The sequence below is a fragment of the Solanum stenotomum genome, chromosome 5 (genome assembly GCF_019186545.1).
Source record: "Solanum stenotomum isolate F172 chromosome 5, ASM1918654v1, whole genome shotgun sequence".
In the NCBI taxonomy this organism is placed as follows: Eukaryota; Viridiplantae; Streptophyta; class Magnoliopsida; order Solanales; family Solanaceae; genus Solanum; species Solanum stenotomum.
The window spans coordinates 24,822,703-24,846,302 of record NC_064286.1 but is presented as its reverse complement, the minus strand read 5'-3'; the positions used below and the strand labels follow the sequence as shown (position 1 = coordinate 24,846,302).

At 34.6% G+C, this 23,600-nt stretch overlaps 1 protein-coding gene across 2 annotated transcripts; it reads right to left on the bottom strand.

Annotated features, from left to right (window-relative positions):
• Positions 1 to 15,212: 15,212 nt before the first annotated feature.
• On the bottom strand, positions 15,213 to 23,380 carry LOC125866179 (vicianin hydrolase-like). 2 transcript variants are annotated; one of them, XM_049546487.1, is made up of 13 exons: positions 23,208 to 23,380; positions 21,998 to 22,067; positions 20,528 to 20,586; positions 20,364 to 20,439; positions 19,931 to 20,008; positions 19,765 to 19,852; positions 19,435 to 19,687; positions 17,303 to 17,418; positions 16,474 to 16,577; positions 16,020 to 16,051; positions 15,829 to 15,931; positions 15,645 to 15,753; positions 15,213 to 15,564 (listed from the first exon to the last, which is right to left on the bottom strand). In XM_049546487.1, exons 1-13 carry the CDS (start codon positions 23,367 to 23,369, stop codon positions 15,387 to 15,389), a joined length of 1,428 nt encoding a protein of 475 aa, XP_049402444.1. In that variant the 5' UTR covers positions 23,370 to 23,380; the 3' UTR covers positions 15,213 to 15,386. The 2 variants fall into 2 exon arrangements, with proteins under 2 accessions (XP_049402444.1, XP_049402445.1); XM_049546488.1 differs by lacking the exon at positions 15,213 to 15,564 and having other exon boundaries at positions 15,641 to 15,753; positions 16,360 to 16,577.
• Positions 23,381 to 23,600: the final 220 nt, after the last annotated feature.

The window sequence follows — 23,600 nt, the reverse complement described above, 5'->3', positions numbered from 1 at the left end:
AATTAAAGGGCAGAAGCCCACACCCTATATACATTCAAAACACAAAATCATTAACAGGAAGTTGAAACACCAACCTTAAAATCGATAATAATGAAGAAAATGAGGTATCGGGGTTGGGTTGACATAAACTCCAAGTAAATTCACTCCCAGCACCTTCAATATGCTCAAGGCTCACAATGCAAAATACATGAAAAGGGAATAAAAAAAGATCTCAGATTTTAAAGATATTGGTTTTTGAATATAAAAAGACTCTTGGCCTTTTTATATCAGTCCCGTTCGTCGATCTCTACTATCGTCACCGAACGTTAAAAATATGGAGGCACTATCTTTATAGGGTGCATGTTAATGTGTTCACTGATCACAAGAGGCTTCAATATGTGTTTAGACAAAAAGACTTGAATCTCTGACAAAGAAGGTGGTTAGAACTTTTGAAGGATTATGACATGAGTGTCCTTTACCACCCCGGCAAATCCAATGTAGTTGTGGATGCCCTAAGTCAATTGTCAATGGGTAGTATGGCCCATGTAGAGGATGAGAAGAAGGAGTTAGTTCGTGATGTACATAGGTTAGCCCGGTTAAGTGTCCAACTAGTGGATTCCACCAAGGGTGGTGTCACGGTCCACAATGGTTCCAAATCATTCTTTGTAGTGGACGTTAAGTCCAAGCAAGACCTTGATCCAATTTTAGTTGAGTTGAAGGAATTGGTACTCAAAAAGTCCGTTGAGGCTTTCTCCCAAGGGGAGATAGGGTGCTTAGGTACCAAGGTCGATTATGTATTTCGGATGTTGATGGTTTGAAAAAGAATTCTAGAAGAGGCTCATGGTTCTAGGTATTATATTCATCCGGGAGCCACAAGATGTACCGCGATCTATAGGAAGTCTAATGGTGGAATGGTATGAAGAAAAATATAGCGGGTTTTGTGGCCAAGTGTCCAAATTGTCAACAAGTTAAAGCCGAGCACCAAAGACTCGGAGGTTTGTCCCAAGATATAGATATCTCCACTTGGAAATGGGAGGATGTGAATATGAATTTTTTTGTGGGTTTGCCCCGTAATCGAAGGAAACATGATTCTATTTGGGTCATCGTGGATAGATTGACAAAATCAGCCCACTTTATTCCCTCAAAGTTTCATTTTCGGTGGAAGACTATGCCAAGTTGTACATCAAGGAAATAGTGAAGTTGCATGGAGTTCCTTTATCTATTATTTCGGATAGGGGTACCCAATTTACTTCACACTTTTGGAAGGCATTCCAAAAAGGGCTTGGTACTAAGGTTAAGCTTATCACGGCTTTTCATCCCAAAACCGATGGTCAAACGGAACGTACCATCCAAACCTTAGAACATATGTTGAGGGCATGTGTTATAGACTTCAAGGGTAATTGGGATGACCATCTACCGTTAATAGAGTTTGCCTACAATAATAGTTACCACTCAAGTATTGCCATGGCTCCTTTTGAAGCCTTGTATGGTAGGAGATGTAGGTCTCCGGTTAGTTGGTTTGAAGTAGGGAAAATTGCTCTAATTGGTCCCAAGTTAGTTTATGAGGCCATTAAAAAAGTTTGACTCATTAAAGAGAGGTTGAAGATGGCCCAAAGTCGGCAAAAGTCTTATGCTGATGTTAGAAGAAGGGATCTAGAATTTGAAGTTAATGATTGGGTCTATTTGAAAAACTCACCTATGAAGGGTGTGATGAGGTTTGGCAAGAAAGGGAAACTTAGTCCCCGGTATGTAGGCCCTTATCAAATCTTAAAACGTGTTGGGAAAGTTGCATATGAGTTAGACTTACTGAATGAGTTGGCTTCGGTTCACCCGATGTTTCATGTTTCCATGCTTAAGAAGTGCATTGGAGATCCGGTATCCATCATTCCTTTAGGTTTGGGAGTTGATGAGAGTCTTTCTTATGAAGAGATTCCGGTAGAGATTTTAGACCGACAAGTTAAAAAGTTGAGAAATAAAGAAGTAGCTTTCGTAAAGGTTTTATGGAGGAACTATTTAGTTGAGGGTGCTACATGGGAGGCCGAGGCGATATGAAGTCCCGTTGTCCTCATCTTTTCCTTCTACTCCTATTCAAGCTTGAGGTAAGTAGTTCCTCTTGAGTACCTAGTTTTGGGAGTCATGTGTGATATATGTATTTTCCATGATTTACTTATGATTATGCATGTTCTAGAGAAAAAATTATGTTTAGTGATGAATGAGTTGTTTTCATGAATTGTGTTTTGCATGTTGTTGTGCATTTGAATATGATGTTGCATATTTGACTTCATGAAATGAATTGATGAACATGCTATATTATGTTTTATGAGATGGCATATTGGCTCCATAATGTTGTGATGAGCATGCTTTTGTTGGAGAAGGTAGAACCTCCTATGAACATGAGAATTGTTGAATTTCATGCCTATTGGGTTGATAGATGTAGTTCCTACTTCCTTTTTATTGCATTGATTATGTTGAGATAGAGTTGAAGTTTCCTCCTTTAAGTGGTGTATTATTTTGATATCTCATGCATGTTGGGTTGCTAATCTTGAGTCTTTAATCTTGTAAGATGTCTAGATCGTCATTCGAGGACGAATGTTCCCAAGGGGAGATAATGTAACACCTGAAAAAAATTTAGTAGGTAAAATTAGAGCCTTACGTAAGAGTTTTAAAAATTTGATGCGTGGTTTAGAGTTATAAAATAGCTCCCCATACTTAGAATTAAGATTTTAGGGGCTAAACGTCGAGATACGACCCCCCCCCCCCAAGGACTAACCAAGGGACCTTGAGGAGGACCCTAAATTAGCCCCAAAAAATTTGGCTAAGTATACTGCTCAAGGGAGGGTTCATGGCTGGTGAAAGGCATTGTTCACGTGAGGCTTCATAAAGCGTGAAAGCCTTCACTGCCCGTTGAAGGCCTTGTGGACTAATGCCTTAGACGTGTAGGAAAGGAGGCAAGTCCACGTGAAGGTTCACGAGGCATGAAAGCCCTCATCACCCTTGGACAGCCCTCATAGAACAATGCCTTAGCCATTTAGGCGAAAGGTCAAGTCCACGTGTGGGTTCATAGAACGTAGAGGACCCCACTGCCATGAAGACCCCTCGTGGAGCTTGCCTTAGCCATTTGGGCAAGAGGCATAGTTCACGTTAGTGAACACGGCATGTGGACAAGCCCACTACCCGTGAAGAGCCCTCGTGGACCATGTCTTAGCTCCACAAGCCAAAGGCACAAGTCCACGTGAGGGACCACGACACGTGGAGCAGTCCACTTCCTGTGAAGCCCCTCGTGGACTTTGCCTTATGCGTGTGGGCAGTCTACTTGGGTGAGGGGCAATTTTGTAATTTTTATTTTTTAGTCCAATTAAAATGGGTATATTTAATATTATTTTTAAATAACTATATAAGGTATTTTAAGTCAATAAACACCCAAAACTAATCATTTTCACAAAGACCCAAATCAAAATCAAAAGTTCATATTCCTCACAATATTTCTCTCTCTAAAAACCCAAGAAAAAGAAGAGTAAAATTGAAGCTTGGGCTTGAAGAAATCAAGGGTTTTTCATCAAATTCTTTGAACATTATTCATCAAGGTATGGTGGTTTTCATCCATGGTAGATTTCACCCATGGAGCCCCTTCAAAACTTGATTTCAAATCTTACAATTTCCCCAAAACGTAGGGTTTTATTCGAATAGCATGGGTTCTCTTTAAAAAAGTTTTCAATGGTTCAAATAGGTTGGGTTATGATTGAATTGATGAATTACGATTTATTTATGGTGAAATCCCCCCAAGAACCCATGGATTCCCTATATTGCTTAATTGTGATTTCAATGTGGGTTGATTGACTTTAGAAGCATGTAAATGGGTTTTGTTTAGATTAATTGAATTGATTGAATTATGTTATTACCCATATCTAATGTAGAAATTCTAGATGTTGGGTTGAATGTGATTCATGATCCTTGAAGGGTGGATTATGAGAATTGTACATGAATGTGAGAATTATGCATATGCTTCAAGATTTATGTTGAGAATGAAGATTCTATGTTTATGGTGTAATTGTGGTATTGATTGAAAGGTCATTCTCCCCTACACCCTTACACATTATTATGCATGAATTGTTTATGATTATGATTGTCTTGTTATGTTGATTTAAACGCTATTCTCATGAACACACTATGAACATGATGTGAAAGGTTTACTCACATAGTAATGATTCTAAGTTTGAAAGGCTAGTTTCACCTATTGAATCTATGAGCTATCATGATACCATGCTGGTTTGAGTGTTAGGGCATTTTTCCATGACCATGAATTTAAGTAAAGACTTAACATGAATTTAAAGGGAATTATGCTTAGCACCGAGTGGATATGAAAATGATATGAAAGCTTTTATGTCAATTAGTTCGGCTTTCCAAAATAGTTATCTCATGAGATGGAAACCTTTTTATGTTAGTTAGTCTGGGTTTCTAGAAGCAATCTTCCTATCCCATAACTATGTGCCCACAGATGTCTTTAGCTAGTGGATCCACCTTGGCTATCAAATATGAGTTCTACCTTAGGCAAGTAGGACACCTATTTCCGATGTGGGGGCATGACACCGGATTCCATGTAGCTCACATGGTCTATGTCGGTTAAGGCTATATTTCCCTACATGACAAGAATATGAACTATGACAACAACATGAACATGAACTATGACTTATGACTTCTTAAGAAGTTCTACCTAGTATGACTGGGGGTATGGGATTTCATTCATGCATTGCACAAATAGGCTTTAAGAGGGGTTGTGGTGTGGTTCCTTTATGCTATGAAGGCTTGTGAATTATGCATGTTTAAATGGATTGTTGCTATGAGTGGCTATCCTTGTTACAAGTTAATGAATATGAATGTCTCCTTGTCTATGAGTATTGACTATGATGAGGCCAAAGCATGATATGTATAATGTTAGTGACCTAAAAGTGGTACTTAGTATTAAATAGGATTATGGGATCTTGTCTATTCATTGCACAAGTATAGCTTAGGGTTGCTTATGAAATGGTTTGACTTATGTTTCTTCACAAATGTGCATGATGACTCTTAAACTTGATAAAATGCATGATTTCAACTAAATGTCCCTTTTTAGTATGTTTTCAAGGATTTTATGCATGGCTACCATACTTAGTGAAATTTTGTGCTAACCCATATTTTCTACATTTTTCTATAAGTGTAGGTTCCGGTCGTTGAGGTGTACTTCTCCCTTTGTGCAAAGCTTGAATTGATTTGCTCCATGCTTTTGGTGAGTCCTCAAGATTTGAGGACGGAAGTTGTTCATTTCTAGTTCTTCTACTTTTCATTTTGAGACTATGTTGTAAAGGGTTGTGACCCTTATTGATATTTGATTGTATTAGATGGTTTATTGAGACAATGTCTAGACTTCGATTTCATTTTATGAAGAGACTTCAATTGTAAAAAGTTTTAATTTTGCATCATTTCTATGGCTTTATGTTTAAGATACCCTAAAGGCTTGTATGAAACCCCTTCGGGGTTGAGTACGTCGTTTCACATCTAGGGGGTACCCCTAGGTCGTGACACTAGGTTAGGCATGTATCACCATACTTGTCATTGCATTTCATTGTATTGCATATCTTTGTCCTAGTAAACTTGTGAGTGCTTTTCAGTGGGATTGGTAATTTATGACTTTACTATGTGTATTGTTGATCTAAAATTGTCAGAGTGTTGTCATTGAGCTATGAGATATTTAAATTGTGCAATGTTAGGTTGGGTTGTTTTTATGCAGGTTGTAGTGTTGGAGGTTGGTTGGAGTGATAGGAGTACCCGTGTTCTATATAACTTGACTTGTGTTTAGAAGTCTGCTTATTGTGAACTGTATTGTTGGGCACTCACCCCTTGCTTCTTCATTGAGCATCCAAATCAAATTTCATTCGAATCTTGTATCTGTCTCTGTTGTTTCCTTTGGTGCCCATAATATCATTTATTGCGCTGGAATTGCATTGAACTTTATTACCAAGAACCTTCACTTCTTCTAAGGGCTTCTAGACTATGCCATTTGTCTTCTTAGGCAGGGTCTTTGTGTAGGCCTCATAGAATTCTCTAACCCATTTTGGAAAATATGGGTTTCTGGATCTTGCAAACTGTTGGAACTGGTGAAATTTAATGGTTTCCCAAATGGTTGGGTAATCACTCATTACTCCATCAGTGGAGAACCTTTGCTCTTCAAGAATTGTTCGTTCTCCAATAACCTTAAGCCTATTAAGGGCTCTTGGAGTGATGATAGGGGTCGAATCTTGAGGAGGTAATACCAATTTGGATCCATATGTTTCTTGGCTATATATTTCCTTGGTTTCATACACATAGGAGAGCGTGGAGTGGTCTGTTGTCTGAGAGCCTCAGATGGCTCGTTAACGATTATCCCTTGTTGCCACTTTGGAGGAGGAGAGTGTCATGCTCTAAATCAGAGGTCACTATTCTTTTTCTAGGTGCTTTACAAAATACATCATTTCCAAACATAGAATCGGTGAAGGTTAGTTGAAATGAAAATCAAATTAGAGCAAAGTTGAGAAAATTTTTTGAGGATCGCCTAATAAGAAGGCAGTCCGCCTAACAGGATGGGTGAGTTGTGGTGAGCTCGCCGAAATGGACAGTACCAAATATTAAAGAACTCAGGCATGAAGGGTGGAGTTATTTCCAAATCAGTGATTCGTCGAGTTGGTTTCAGCGGGCTAAGATAAGTCCGCCAAAAGTGACAATGCAAAATAATAAGAAACAAGCATAAAAAGTAATGTCCACTCCCACTTGGAAATTCGCCAAGTGGGTTTAGCGAACTAAGACAAGTCTGTCGAATGGAACAGTACCCCAGGTCACATGTTTTCTCAAGAAGGCGAGTAAGGCCTTACTCGGCGATTCACCTAACCACCTTGGCAAGCTAAGACAAGCCCCTGAACAGGTAGTGTTTAGCCCACTACCTATTTTCACAAGTTAAACCAACATATGCAACAATACCTAGTTCCCTATCAACTTAGAAATCTACCCACATATTTTTCTACCCATGGTACTTAGATTTCCCCCAAATATCACAAAGTATTGCTCAAATTGACGATTTTCCCTTAAGAAAGTCGTCACTCCATCTATCATTGGGCAAATTCATGCAATCGAATTAACACTGGGCTAATAAGACTTCACCCAAATAAAATTAAAGTCAAACCCATCAATATTCACCATTCAATTTTAACAAATAGCCAACACACTCAATTTAGCACTTTGAACACATGCTCAAACATCTAATTCATTGACACAACTTAATACTAACAATGTAGCACTACCCAACGAAATTAACTAACCACAATCATCAATTGGCCTAATGCCCATACAAAAAACAACATTTTAAGTGAAAATAAAAAGATATACTTTGAACACTAACCTCAAGTAGGAGTACACACTAGCAAGCGACGGGAGTTAAAGTTATGGTCGACCAATTATTCAAGACAAAGCACTCCACGCACTCAAGAATCACAAAAAAGGACACTTACCCACTAGGTTTTATTTTTTAAAATGAAAAGAACCTTGGCCCTTTTATACCAGGAACGTTTGGTGGTCACGACTTACATGGCAAAGTGTGATCGGTGAATTGTCCAATAGAGCTGAAGCTCACCGAAAAGGCCTAAGCAAATACCAAACCTAAAAGTTGATTCAGCGGACTCGATGGAGTATGCATAGTGTACTTCGGCGGATTGTCATTTGGAGCTCAGATCGCCTAAGTTGACAGTACACTTTTTCACATTTTCCAACTCAGAAGGCGGACAAGAACAAGTCCACACAATGCCTTCAGCGGATCGTTGTTATCGTGTTGGCATCACCTATTGTGTCCCTCGCAATACTTTGACTTTCTTTCAACCTAAATGCATAATACATGGTACTGAAAGCAATAAACAAAAGTAAAGACTTGGTTTGCCTCCCAAGAATGTCTTATTTAACATCGTGGCACGACATAGCTCCCAATTTCTCAACAATCTTTTTTGGGATTTGGGACAGTGTCACTCGACTATGTCCCTTTTGCCTTGACTTTAAATGGGTAGAGATCTGGCACATTTGGGTCTCCAGCTGATTGATCGACACCAAATGAGAGGTCACCATTTGAGACAAAATGGATAAGTCATTTTTCAAATTCCTTAACATTTTGTTGGATCCTTCAACCTTGTTAAAGATCCTTATAAGCATTTCCTTGGTTTGGTTCCCTTATGGACCAACTGGGTCCTTTGGTCTTTGATGATCATGGGGATGAACATGTATATCTTTGTCAGCTTCCCTATCTCTCCAATTTTAACCTCACCAATCTTTCCAACCACCATCTCTTTCTTTGCTCCAACTTTGGTTCTCACCTTGTCTTTGATAGTTTGAGTGAGAACTCGCCATTTGGTTTCCCACATATTGAACTTCCTCATTATATAATGCCTCAAACTTGGCATCCTCTGGGCACTACCCAATACTAGTTCCAAACACATTCACATATCTCACTCCACCTCTCACGACATGCTTAGATAAAAAATCAAGTTGAGTCATCATTTTGGCCATGTTCTCATCTCATTCATGATCTTTCTCAATTTGTTCTTCACTCTTGCTTAGATGTAGAGACGACACTTGGTCTTCTCTAGTATTCCATGCTCGGTTTACCTTTGTCATGTCATTAAGAAAAAACGATTCCACTTCATATAGTTGTTGCATTAGCCCTCCTTGGGAAAGTTGATCAACCACTTCTTTGTTGAAATCAAGGATACAATAGAAGTATTGCAGTAGCAAATGGTCTGGAAAACCATGTATTGCGCATTGCAACAGTTTTCTGAAACTGCAACCATATCTCATGTAAAGGTTCACCTTCAGTTCTCTTGATTTTTTGGATTCGGTCCCTAAGCTTGACCATCTTCAAAGGGAAAAATAATCTCTCCAATAATGCTTTAGTTAAATCCTCCCACAAAGTGATCGAGTCATTTGACAATTTTGCCAACCATCTAGTAGTTTCTCCCGTCAAAGAGTACGGGAATAACCTCAACCTTATGGACTCTTGTGAGATGTTCTTGAACACAAACGACCTACACATATCCACAAAATTCCTAAGGTGTTAATGTGGATCTTCATTATCTAAAATCTCAAATATTTCTCATAATTGGAGCAGATGTAGCACTGTTTCGGTCACATGAAAGGCCGCCCTCCCAGCTGTATGAGGTAACCGGAAGGCTCCCATTGTTTGAATGACATTCACGGGCATGTCTTTCAAATCAATTGTGTTTTTGGTTTGACCATTGTTACTATAATTGTATCTACCTTGGTCACTTATTGTATTAGACCTGCAAATCAGTAAACAACAACACAAAGCAATAATCTACTACAACTAAACTAAATTTTTAAAATAGAATTCTCAACCTCCACTCCCCAGTAGCGGCACCATTTTTTATAACGCTCAAACTACTCTTTAAAACAAATTAAAATGGTAAGCGGTCGTTGTCAATAAATATACCCAACTAAGAGTCGGGATCAAATCCCACAAAGAATGTTACAAGGAAAGGAATTCTACCAAGAAATTAAGAATGTAAATTCATTCATTTGCATCAATAAAAACAAGTGGGTGGATGATTCCACCAAATTAATAAAATTATTTGGTTATCAAAAGTCACAATTAAGTCATGATTTCATAAATTCAAAAAAGTGACAAGTAATCTAGGGGTGTGGGGATTGGAAATCAATGTAAGATAGGGGTGATTGTATTTCTCTATAATGATGAACATTCATGGATAGACTGGTCATCTTCAATGACACTAATCTTCTTTCAATCTCATAGCATCATTTCATAGAATCTCCTTCTGATCTCATCTATGTTCTATACTAAACAACTCAATATCTTACACTATTCTTTCTTTCGATGCAATAATAGGGCAAATAGATCCGATCCATAACCTCTATTTTCAAGCAAGTTACAGACATCAAACCTAAATTGTAAGTATTGGACTAATTACCCACTTTAATCAATCTCTTTTGAGCATCAATCAGAGACCGAAAGTAGGAATTAAGTTTGCAACCTTAACTCATAAGTTAATCCCATGCTAACTGTCCCAAATCCATGTAAGAACAGCAGTAAAATAGAGCATAACATAATACCCACTATATTAAATCAACACTCAACCCCATGATTCCACCCCTATATTTTTGGGATTTAGCCACCCATCACAAAGAGTAAGAAATTATACCTTTCATCAAAGCATCCAGGGTAGCATGAAATTAGAAATTACAAGAAATACCCATTTTGAATTTCTACTTCAAATTGTCAATTTAAGAGCAAAAGTTGAAACCCCCCCCCCCCAAAAAAAACTAAAGTGTTCTTCACAAAGTAAAGTGCTTCTCTCTCAAAGATGGGTCTCAAAATTCTCTAACTATTTTATAGGACTTAGAAACTCTAAACTCTCTACTTTCTCTCTCTTTTGGGCTATTTATAATTTCCCCAAAAATTTGCCCAAAACTCAATACGTGACCCATTAGGTGACGTTAGTCGGGATTGCCGATTATACTAGGCGAATCGACAAATGCTCACTAGCTCCCCTTTCTCTTTCTCTAGGCTTCAAGTGTTTGAACCTCAGTCGGCGATCTCGTTTGAGTCTTCCTTTCACATCCAGCTTATCGTCGAGTACCACATTTGTTTGCCTTTCAAGCCTTCAATTTTTCTTCATGTATTATTCCTTTCGGTAATGGTCAGTTTGTTCGTCTTTCTCATTCAGCGAGTAATCATTCCCCTTTTGGTTCACCGACCTACCTCGATTAATTCAAGTGTTGTGCACTGTCTCTTTGGGTGAGGTCATACCCATTGGGCGATCCTCTCTTATTTGTAGGCGATCAACAATCTGGAGTTTACAATTCTTTTCATAATTTTGGTCATTCTTTCAAACATTCATCCTTGCCTTGTTCTTTAGCCCTCATAGCTGCAAATAATCAAAATATTATTAGAATATGACATAATTGGGCATTGAGGACACTAATTGTTGATCCAAATAGGCCTCAAATAAGTATAAATCTACCATTCATCACCCCTAACACATGATCACACATGATAACTATAGATATTTCATCACCTTTGTTGATGACTATAGCATGTGTACATGGACTCAATTACTGACTTGTAAGAGCAACACTTAAACAGTCATCAAAACTTTCATATCCATGATTGAAACCCAGTTTAAAACCAGTGTCGAGACCATTAGGACTGACAATGCCCTTGAGTTTGTCAACACATAAACTTTATTCTTTCTGAAATCAAAATGAACTATCCATGAAAAAAAAATCTCCTACACACCACAACAACATGGTATAGTAGAAAGAAAACACAAATATATGCTAAAAACTGTCGGAGCACTCCTTTTACAATACAAATTTCCACTAGAGTACTGGGGAGAGTGTGTATTGTGTGCCACATACATCATCAATAGACTTTATACCTCCCACATCAAGGGAAGATTTCCATATGAATTACTATATAAATCCAAACCATCCTACTCCTACATGAGAACATTTGGTTGCCTTTGTTACCCCACTTTTTCAAAGTCTTACAGAGACTAGTTTCGAGCTAGGACAACAACTCATACCTTCATAGTATATCCTTATGGATCAAAAGGTTACAAATTCCTTAGTGTGTCCACAAAGAAAATACATATTTCCAAAAATGTTATCTTTAAAGAAGTTGTATTTCCTTTTGTTGTAGTTTTTTATGTCTCTTTTTCTTGCTATTTTACATTTTATACCTTTCATAGAAACTCATAATACTGAAATTGGACCACATATTATACAAAATGTTGAAAACAATGTAGTTGATGCAAGTGACACTCCAGTTCATACCTCATCTGATCATCCAGTTGATTCCAATACTATCACTCAACCTTCTAATGATGTTCTCAGAGTTGAGTCTATAGTTACAAGTAGACCCTCTAGGTCACACAAACTACTCATATACTTGCATGATTAAATCATACCTAAAACTATAAATAAAATAACAGACTTAGCCAGTTACATAATGCCAACATTTGCCTCAATACTGCATTCTCCAAACACCAGCACATACCACCTGAAGTCCTGGAGCATAAGAGTCAAACACTTGTTAGAAAAGGCAGCAGTGATAATGAACCATCTTCAGATGGGGAGGCTTCTATGAACCCTTCCTAGAAGCTAGCCATGACACAGGAGTTTGAGGCATTGCATGCAAACACTTGGGATCTAGTAGATTTACCTAGTGGCAAGAAAGCCATAGAGTGCAGGTGGGTGTACAAGGTGAAACATAAGGAGGATGGGACTATTAAAAGGTTCAAGGTAAGGCTTGTAGTGAAAGTCTACATTCAACAAGATGGATTGATTACACAGAAACCTTCTCACTACTGATTAAGATTAAAACTATCAGGGTCGTGTTAACCTTAACAGTAAAGAAGGGCCGGAACATCTTCCAATTTGATGTAAACAATGCATTCGTCCATGGTGAGTTGCATGAGGAGTATATAAGAGGTGCCACTAGGTTTAGTGGTACATAAACCAGGATAGTGTGTAAGTTGAAGAAATCCATATATGGTCTAAAGAAAGCCAGTAGGCAGTGGTATGCTAAGTTGGCTAAGGCCTTGTACTCCAAAGTTATACTCACTCATTGAATGACTATTCACTTTTCCATACGAAGTCTTGAAATTTACACTATATTTATTGTTATATATATAGATGATGGTGTTCTAACTGGCACAAATATTTATGAGATTAAGGAACTCAAAATCTTTCTGCATGATTAGTTCAGAATTAAAGACTTGGGAAGGTTGCACTACTTTTTTGGGATAGAGGTACTCAATAAAGGGGATGGACTTATCATTTCACAAAGGAAGTTTGTTCTTGACATGTTGAAAGCTTACAATGTTACAAGCATGAGCAGTTGCAGTTCTTCACTAGACCTTGTAGTGAAACTACATGCCAAAGAAGGAACTCCCCTGTCAGAACCTCTATTTTATAGAAATCCCATTAGGAAGATGAATTTCCTAACTAACACTAGAATAGACATATCATACAATGTGCAACACCTTCGCCAATTCATGTAGGATCCAAGAGAACCACACTTGCAAGCAACATTCCACCTATTGAGAAATCTCAAGAAAGATCCCATTTTAGGAATTTTCATGTCACATGACCAATCATACACTGTCAAGGCCTATTGTGATTCTGATTGGGTTGCATGCCCTGGTTCTAGGAAGTCAGTAAGTGGCTATATTGCGTTCTTAAGCAATAGTCCACTTAGCTGGGAATCCAAGAAGCAAGAGACTATATCCCTATCTTCAGCAAAGGCAAAGTATAGTGTCTTGAGGAAAGTTGTAAGTGAACTAGTTTGGCTTAATAGGTTACTAACAGAACTTACAATGCCACTACTGAATTTTTTTCAGTTGTATGTCAGTTGTATTGATCAATCAGATATTTTGTCTTTCCCTAGTATAAACACACATGAACTCATGAATGAAAATTAGTTCAAGAGATTTTTCCCAGTTTCGTTCTTCTTCTCTGATCTTTTTCATGAATTGCATCCATCGATGATGCTTAGCCTCCTTGAGCAGTACTATTGACAGTTTATATTTGAGTTATTGTGCACATTGTTATATTTTTTTCTGTCATTAATTACATATATGTAATGATATAGATATTTTTGTTATCTTACCTATGACTAATAGTTATATATCCCATATGCATGTGTTTCAAAGGGAAATTCTATTTCATACTTTAACTCTTGCCATGGCCAATTAAAGTTATTGAATATTTTTCATACTCACCCTTCCCTTTCCCTCATTTGCTTATGTACTTTTGGGACTCGGGTCCTCCCCATTGTAATTTCTCTTCATTTCGTCAAGTTCACATTTAGATAAGAGATATGTGTCCTATTTTTATTGACCAACTAGGATAATGGAAAAAAGAATTATTTAATATAATCTTTTAAAAACTTAAATAGAACACATGTCTCTCATTTGAATATGTACACTTCAAGGCATAGCTAAGTGGAGGTTCATGGGTTCAGATGAATCCACTAGATTTTTCGTAGACCATATATTTGTGTTAGAAAATTAAATAAATAAATATATATATGTATATTGACTTTTGAACCCCGTAAAATATTTTATTGATGGCTCAGTTGTATGAAAGGGCCATGGAAATTTCCCCAATGGCTTAGAGTGAGAACCTAGTCCATAGCTTAGCTTTACTTACCAGTTATTTGATGATTGCCTTCTCTCCCATTACAAAGCTACTACTTTTGGTTTGACTTGGTCTTGTCATAATCGATGTTTTAAAAGATTATGTTATGGCTCGCCATGGGGCAAGGCTCTAGCAATACACCTCGAGACACAAGTGTCGGGCTTAGTTTTGTAAGACTTACACCCTAAGTGCCTGACTGTACGCCCTAAGCACACTCAACACCCAGCGCTCGGGGCTCGCCTAACAGATCTTGCATAAATTATGTTTTAAATTATTTAGTTAACATTATTGATCCTCATAATTCTTGAATAAATTAATGATACTTAATAGTATTTTAATATATAGAAATAACAAGATTGAGAGTAACTCAAATAACAAGTTATTGTATCGCATTTTTACTATTTGGTAACACTTTTAGGGTGATTATATATTATGTAACATTTCTTTTAGAAATACATAGCGAAATGTTACATTTTCACTTATCATTAGTTTTCATGTTTTTGTCATATGTCTCAAAATTATCATATTTTATTTAGCTATTTGAAAATAATTTTATTTTTATTCATGATGCAATGATGTTTTTATTATAATACTAGTAAGTTTTATTGATTTTTCTAGGGGAGTAAATTGTATAGTATAATAATAATATATTTTAGGAATAATGATTATTTTATCATTAGAAAGTTAAGATATTAAATTGTTTATACTTGTATAATCACGTTAAAAATTTTATTTTCTATGAGTTTCATTAATCATGTTTGTAATTATTTCAAATTATTGATGTATTTTTATAATTTTGCGTTATAATAGTATTATACTATATTGTAAATTAAAAATTTAAAGATCCATAGGGCTTACACCTCGCCCTATGCTAAGTAAAATGCCCCGCCTCACGCCCTCACCTTTTAAAACACTGGTCGTTATTGTGCAATCTTTGACAGATTTTGAAATTAAAGAGATAAATTGCAAAATCTTGAGGCTTGGCAAACAAATGTAGCAAGCAAGTAGATAAAATTAATAGGGAGGTGCTCCCATGTTATTCTTGAAGACATAAAAGTAAACGTCATTTATTTTCTGTCAACACTCAACAGAGAGTGCAAGTAGAGCTCTTAAAATTCACATGGATCTCTAAATTAAAATGCAATTTTCCAAAGTAGAGCTACTAGAAAGAGTAACATAATTTATAGGCCAGTGTACAATAGAAATTTCTTGTACCAGTAAGAAGATTTCTTATGGTATCGTTTAAGACCATTCTTGTAGTCAACAAAAGTGAGGCCAAATCGCACAGTGAAACCAGCATCCCATTCATAATCATCTAAGAGCGACCACACAAAATGTCCTTTAACGTTTGCTCCAGCCCTGCACATTATGCAACTTATTTACATTAGATTCTAATATTTCCCAAAATAAAACAAAAAAATGTACAGAAGAAAACTTACTTTATAGCTTTTGATAAAAACAATAGATGGCCCTCATAATACTTTATCCTCATATCATCATTCAAAGATTCTTTAAGTGACATTGTGCTATTATTGGCTTCTGCCATCCCTGAAATTTGATGTCAAATATTTTAGCAGTTATGTTACACTAATCTTTGAAGACCACCAAAAGTGAGGTAAGTACCATTTTCAGTGATGTAAATGGGAGGATTGTTATATTTTTCCTTGATGTGAAGCATGAGACCATAGATTCCTTTTGGATAAATGAAAAGCCAATCCAAGGCAGTCTACACACATTAATTAACATATATATGAGTCAACATTTTGAAGAGAAAATTCTGAATTACAAGAAAAGAAATAGGAAAGAAAGAGTACCGGTGTGCCAATAGGTTTTCCGTCCTTTAATGCTTAACAGAAAAAAAGAAGAAAGTAATTATTTGAAACTAAAGAAGATATATAGTCTCACTTTATACGACACTTTTCGAATTTCAATATTCAAATAAGTATTTTTTACCGTACGTCTTTTATATATCTTGTAAATATTTTAAATTATCGATTATTATGACTTATAATATCTAAATTTCATTTTTAAAAAATTGATGATTCCATGAGCAAATTCTCGGTCAAACTTAAAATGATTGATCCTCGAAAAACGAAATGTGTCATATAAATTGTGACAAAAGAGGTATGAAATAAAGTTTGTTTGTAGTCTTACGTGAAAGATCAGCATGATTGTCAGTGGTGTAGCTGAGATTAACTTTATTAACAGAGAGCAATGGAGAAGCATAATATGTGGTATAGTAATTAACCCCTAAGAAATCCATTGAACCTTTCACTAGCTTTGATTCCTCAACTGTGAATCTTGGGAGCCGACGTCCTACCATAGCTCGCATGCTTGCCGGGTAATCACCATATGTTATTGGATCCAAAAACCTGTATTAATATATAAGAGATTAACTACCTGTATTAATGTAATATATATCGTTTTATCAATCATCTAGACATGATTAAATTTTTTATATATCTTTTAGTAAATATTTTGAATTGTCAATTATTGTGACTTATATACTTTTTACATAGTTTACACATATATAAATTTCATTTCAAAAAATGTGAAGATTTCATGAGCAAATTTTCAATCAAATTTAAAATGTTTGACTCTTGAAAAATGAAAATTATCACATAAATTTGAACAGAGGGAATATGTTACAGTAGTTTTATTTGATTTTTAGTTGTCTGTTTTAGCGGATCAAAGCAGTAAAAAAAAGGCATAATACATAAATATGACCCTTAACTTGGCTTCAGCGGACAACTATGTCTTCTAAATTTGAGTGTGCACATGTAGGCACCTAAAAATGTATAAAATTGAATAAGTAGACACATGTGTCCTACATGGCATAATACACGTAGAACGCCACGTAGGTCACAAAATTGTCAGGTAGGGTGTCATGTAAGACTAATGTATCTATTTGTTCAATTCTATATAAGTTTAAGTGTCTAATATTAAAAATTAAAAGTCATAATTACCTGTTGGCGCCAAGAGTAGTAGAGAGCATGTGTAATATCTAGCTAATAAAAAAAAGTTGCAAGTTACTTAAGAGTGTCAAGAAGTCATGCATGTGGCAGTGGCAGTGGCTAATGTGGTCAGTAGCACTTACCATCCCAACATAAAATCAAGAGCTCTTAGTGGGGCCTTGAGTCCTTGAGGTGTATTGATTTTGGGCACAAACATATGAGTGACCAGAGTAACTCCTATTTGCCCTTTCTGACTTTTCTGCAATTATATTTCAAATATATTCAGTAAGGATATATGATTGATTAACGGCCAAAAAATATCTGTGATTTCTTAATTATGCATGGCTAGCATATATGGCTTTCTACTTAACTAAATGCACTTAATAGTGTCACCCAACTCTACTTTATAATTGTCCAATCAGTGGCGGAGCCAGAATTTATATTGAGGGGTGTCAAAATACAAAATAGTAAGTACACAGAAAAATTAACGAAATAAATTTTACTAATGAAAGCAAAATAATTACATTATCACAATCGTACTTGACGCGGTTTCATCTCTTGAAATATTTTTACAATAGCATCATTAGAAATATTAATAAATACATCTTTTTTTGGACGGAGATTGCGGACGCCCGACGAAGAGTCACAGCGAAGGCAGCGACTCAGCAAAACAAAAACGATTTTTTTGGACTCTTCCTCCTCAAACCCTTTAATTTTGAAATTAGGAATTTGTTTAATCCTAGAATCTAAATCCCTAAATTATATTTTTTCTTTTTTAAAAATAAAATATTTAAGTCAATCGTTTAAAAATTGGTGAAAAAAAAAAACGCTTCAGTTTTCTAAAATTTAAAGACAAAAGACGCTTCTTTTAGTCTAAATTTTTTTTTAAAAAACGCTAAAAGAAATTGAAAACCACAGCAAGTTTGAACACTAGACGTCCAGGCCAAAGATATATTTAAGGAGAGATTCTGCAGCTCCTTAATCACTAAGCTAACTCTTCATATTGTTTTAAGGAGTGTCAACTATAATATATATAGGAATAAAATCAAAATTTAACCTACCTCTAAAATGCAATTTTCCGACAAAGGGGTGTCGCTTGCCCGCTCCGCCCATGTGTCCAATTTATATTTTGCACTCAATAGCTTTGTTTCAATTTCTTTATCTTATAATTTTTTTTAGTTGATTTTTTAAAAAAAAAACATTTCCTTTCTTTTTTGATAATTCTTTGATTATAAGGAAAAATTACTGAAATACACGTCTTATATTTCCTTTATTTCCAATATTTCCTTCTATTTCTAAAAACCTCTAAAATCCCTTATTTCTTTAATGTATCCGAGCTACATATTAATGTATCCGAGCTACATATTATGTATCCGGTTTATTTTATAATTTATCCGAGCAAGTTTTTAATGTATCCGAGCTACATATTATGTATCCGAGCTACATATTAATGTATCTAAGATACATATTATGTATTCGGTTTATGTTATAATGTATCCGAGATACTCTTTAATGTATCCGAGCTACATATTATGTATCCGGTTTGTGTTACTTTTTAAGGGATTAATGTAGTTACAAACTAAAGAGGGATAGATTGTAATTTCATATTAAAACTATGTGATTCCTAAAATTTATCCTATAATTTTTCACTTGTTTAAGGTCCCATGAGATTAAATGACAAGGTGTATTTTACATATATATCATTAATTTAAGACTAAATAATTTTAAAATATTCTTCTTTTACTTTCTTAAACTATATGCTTCAAATTAAAATAAGATAAATAAATTAAAATGATGAGAATATATATTTTAATAAAAGAGAATAAAGGGAGTATTATTCAACCCAAATATCTATGAATAATCACCCAAACTATGACAAATTAAATAATCTTATTAAATGAAAATAAACGAGATACTACCAGATAACAAAATTCAAGGCCAACACACCTTAAGTGTTATTTCATGAAACCAAGTACTCTGGCCACCATCCATTTTTACTTATTCACTATATTATTTTGGGATATCCAATAATATTTGTCCAGTTTATAAAATCAATAAATAATTTATTATATTGTATCTATTTTACCATTGTTATTAAATATTATTCATTTTAAATATTTAGATGACTTGTATTTAATATGGGTGATTTTAGTAAAATTACCTCTATCACTTGCTTCTTCTTAATCCACGTGTCAATATGGTTGGACATAGAGAACATAATATATAAAAATAAAAGTTTTGTCATGAAAAAGAGGTAGATCTAGTAATTAATTACCTGATATTTATCTCTATAGATCTTAACAGCAGTTGCATGTGCTAGAAGCAAGTTGTGACCAACAATGTATGGCTCAGTAGCAGAGTTACCCTCAGTGCAATTACCTACATATTTAGAACATCTTCCTGGTGCAAAGGTTCCTTTTGTATATCCATTCATGCTATAAGAAAGTGGTTCATTTAGAGTTATCCAATGCTTAACTCTATCCCCAAATTCTTTGAAGCAAATGTCCACAAAGTCACCATAATCTTTCCTGAATTAATTATGATTCATGTTAAGTGCTAGCTCCAATTATTTTATTATTTAAATGTTTGATCAGCTCCTACTTACGCTATTTTTGAGCTGAGAAACCCTTTATATTCATCTTCAAGGGCTTGTGGTGTGTCCCAATGGAATAGAGTCACAAAAGGAATTATACCTAAGGAAAAGTTTATTAATTAAATGGATAGTATTATAAATAATTAGAGAGGACAATTAATGAGAGAGATATTATTACCATTAGCGATTAGCTCGTTGAAAACATCATTATAGAATTTAATGCCTTCTGGATTCACTCCTTTGCTAACCTTCCCATCTTAAATAAACACAACAAGGAAACAAAGCTTTCAGCAGATCAACTATACATAATTTTCCTTGTAAATATATTTCACATCCATAAGTTATAGGGGTTAAAGATTTGGGAAACTGAATATATGAAACAGGTTGAATAACATGGTCCAATTATCATGTATAACTGGAGTTAGAGTCACACTAGCACTGGGCTACTAGTCAACTTGAGGTAGTACAAGAAGTAGCAGCCTAGTCGATATTTAGTAGCGTGACTCTTTACTCCAATTATACATGTTGATTGAACCACGTTATTTAACCTATTTCATATCTTGAGTTTCTCTTATTCTTTAACAATGGGTAAGTAATCAATTGTTACGTACATGGTAAAATTCGAGACCAAGAGATAGACATCCTGAAAGCTCTTAATCCCACTTGCTTAAGCAGTTGAATGTCTTCCTATAATATTCAGTGAAACATATATATGCAGTTTATTAGAGGGACAAAAAAGTGCAACGAACATGCATTGTATGTCATATATGTATACCTTATAGCGATGGTAGAAATCAACAGCCACATCTGCTGTAGAAGCATCAAAGATCTTTTCTGTATTTTGGAGGAATATTTGCTAAGAAAGAGTTTATATCATATGAAAAAACAAGCAAAAAAAAGGCTAATTAATCTCCCTAATTAACAAGCATAGTTACTATAGTTAAGAATATAAAACTTTGAAAAACACACTCTAATTTTGGTATGAAATATCAATTTCCCTATAAATTTGATACTTATCATCATCAATTTCATTTTGTAAATCTTTCATTTGTACTTCACATATATATATATTATTCAATTTTTTTCCCGCATTAAAGATTATCAGTAAAAAGTTCTATGTAAAATTATGAACTTTGAAAATCATATTTGATTTTGAGGCTCTTTAATTTAGTCATGGAATGAATGAGTACGAAATTGTTTGGAATGGAGCAAAACATTTTCCAAAATATGTTTTTCTATTTTTCTATGTTTGAAAATTATTTTCTCCAGGAAACCAAATTCGTGAAAAAAATTATTTTTCTAATAAAAGAAAAACAAATTGCATAAGCGACATTTTATGTTTAATGTTTATTGTCTCCTCCTACCCACCTAAAACCCCCAACTCCCACCCTTTGACGATGGCTACCCAGGCTGCACCCCTACTCAACCATCTATCTCATCTCCATAATTTTTTTCTAGATAACATATATATAAATATTCTTGTGATAATATTTTCTTATAATCAAATAGTGGAAAATAAGTAAGAACATTAGACACCCATTTGTTTTAACTGATGTCACTCATCTGAATATGTTGTTGAGAAACATGGAGAGGAGCCATAAACATTGAAATTGGGTAACTATATATATTATATACTATATAGAAGCACATCACATCTAGTAGCAGCCCTAGCTAACTTTCTGCCCATATTCGAAACCATGAAGGCAGAGTTATTTTCTGGATTACATATTCTTCAAGCTTTCAACATCCAGTGATCGCTAATGCAATGTTCAATTTTGCATTATTGGTGAAGTGTAAGGTATATAGTATTATCTTGGGTTTGGATTTGAACCCAACAACACTTTTCTTATGTTTTTGTGATTTTAATTTTTGATAACTTAACAATAGTACTCCCTCTATTTCAAAAATAATGACTACTTTCCTTTTTAGTTTCTTTTCAAAAGAATGACCTTTTTTTTCGATTTTGGTAACATTTAAATTTCAACTTTTCACGTGGTATATATGTTTAAAGTCACAAAATTAAAGGACAATTTTATACATTTGACATAACTTTAATTTATGATCATAAGATTCAAAAAGTCTTCTTTATTTTTTTTAAATGATGTATCAAATCAAACTAGGTCACTCTTTTTGAAACGAAGAAAGTAATACTTTAAATGATATCTAGTGTAAATTTCAAATCCGAGATAACTTTTTTGTTCCGTCCTTTTTTAGAGTTGTATTATATGTTAATTCATGATGAAACCTGGGTGCTGGCGAGTAAAAGTATCCCATATACTAGGTCCTCTTCCTCCTTTAAGCGCCTCTCCTTCGATCTGAAAGCTCATTAAACAAAAACAAAAAAAAGTTAATACTGCTTCTGTCTCAATTTATTAAACGAGCAACTTTTAAATATAGCAAACATAAAAATCATATGTGTATGTTATAGCTATAGTTTGCATAATTGCGCTCCATAAAAAACATTTGTTATGGAGCTTTAAATTTGTATAATTCGCTACAAACATCCAATTTTATACAAATTATTCAGTTTTGTATAAATTCATTTATACATTGTAATTTGTATAATAAGATATGTATTTGTATAATTATAAATGTATAGGACGAAAATATATATATTTATATTTGTAAATATATTTTTCTCTCGCTTTATACAAACGCAAACGCATTTTATACCGAAATGTATAAAATGACTAATTGTATACCGAATCAGATGGCAAAAAAAGGAGATGTTTGCTGTGAATTACAATTAAAATAAACTATGGCTATAGCATTTAATTTGAATTAATAATTTGTTATTTCATACAATTTTCCCTTAAACCATTCACTTTCTGTTTTAGTCATTTTCAAAAAGAATGACACATTTTTATATTAAGTAACAATTGAACTTTAAAAAATCTTTTTTACTCTTAACGAAATGATTTATAGTCACACAAATTTCTATCATTTATTTTAGACTATGAAATTGAAAAGTTTTTCCTTTTATCTTAAACTGCGTGCCAAATCAAACTAGCTCATATAAAATGAGACGGATCAAGTATTATACTTCACGGAAAGGCATGTATATATATATGTGTGTGAGAGGTAGGTAATATTAAAGATACAATTAAATAAATAAAAGCATAAGTAGCTTAATAATTCTTAAATAAAATGGTTAAGCTGTATATTCAATTCTCACTATTTTATAAAAAAAAAAGATTCAGGTGCTTGAATCAGGAACAAAAATAAAGCCCACACGCGCAAAGGAGGGGAAAATTCGGAAGCCTGTTGGATAATTCACCTGAGCACAATAGTTTTGACCTAAAAAATGTATATATAAAAGATTTGCATTGTGAAGCCAGTTATTATATATTATTCTATCAACTTGAGGTAGTGGTAGAAATATATATGTGCGCTTCCGAGCGTGTGGATGTAGAAAATTTGAAGTAATATATTATATTATATTATAGGAGTACTACCTGATAAGCAGCTGATGAAGCGCCAAAAACAAAATCAGGAGGGAAGCTAGTTCGATTAAATGGAGCATAAAAGCGCTTTGCAGGGATTGCAGCTCTCGTTAGAGCAAACAAATTTGCAAGAGCTATAAGGAAAAAAATGCAGAAGCTTAAGAGATTTCTCATAGCGATTGTTGGTTGCCTCTCTAGCTTCTGTCTAACACTTTGTGTAATGCCCCCTATTTATACAAAACTATTGAACTCATTATTGTTCAACTAGTCCTTCCCTCTATTTACTCTACTATTTATGCCAGCTATCATAAAAATAATTATTATTTTTTAAAAAAAGAAACACTATATATGCATGTGACATATATAAATCAACAGCCACATATGTCGTACAACCGTCAATGATCT

Coding starts and splice junctions, on each gene's coding strand:
- LOC125866179 (XM_049546487.1), bottom strand. CDS start 23,369: ATGAGAAATCTCTTAAGCTTCTGCATTTTTTTCCTTATAGCTCTTGCA. Junction 20,009..20,363: donor TTGGTCTCGAATTTTACCAT/GTACGTAACAAT, acceptor TGTTTATTTAAG/ATGGGAAGGTTAGCAAAGGA. Junction 16,578..17,302: donor CTTGATTTTATGTTGGGATG/GTAAGTGCTACT, acceptor ATATTAATACAG/GTTTTTGGATCCAATAACAT.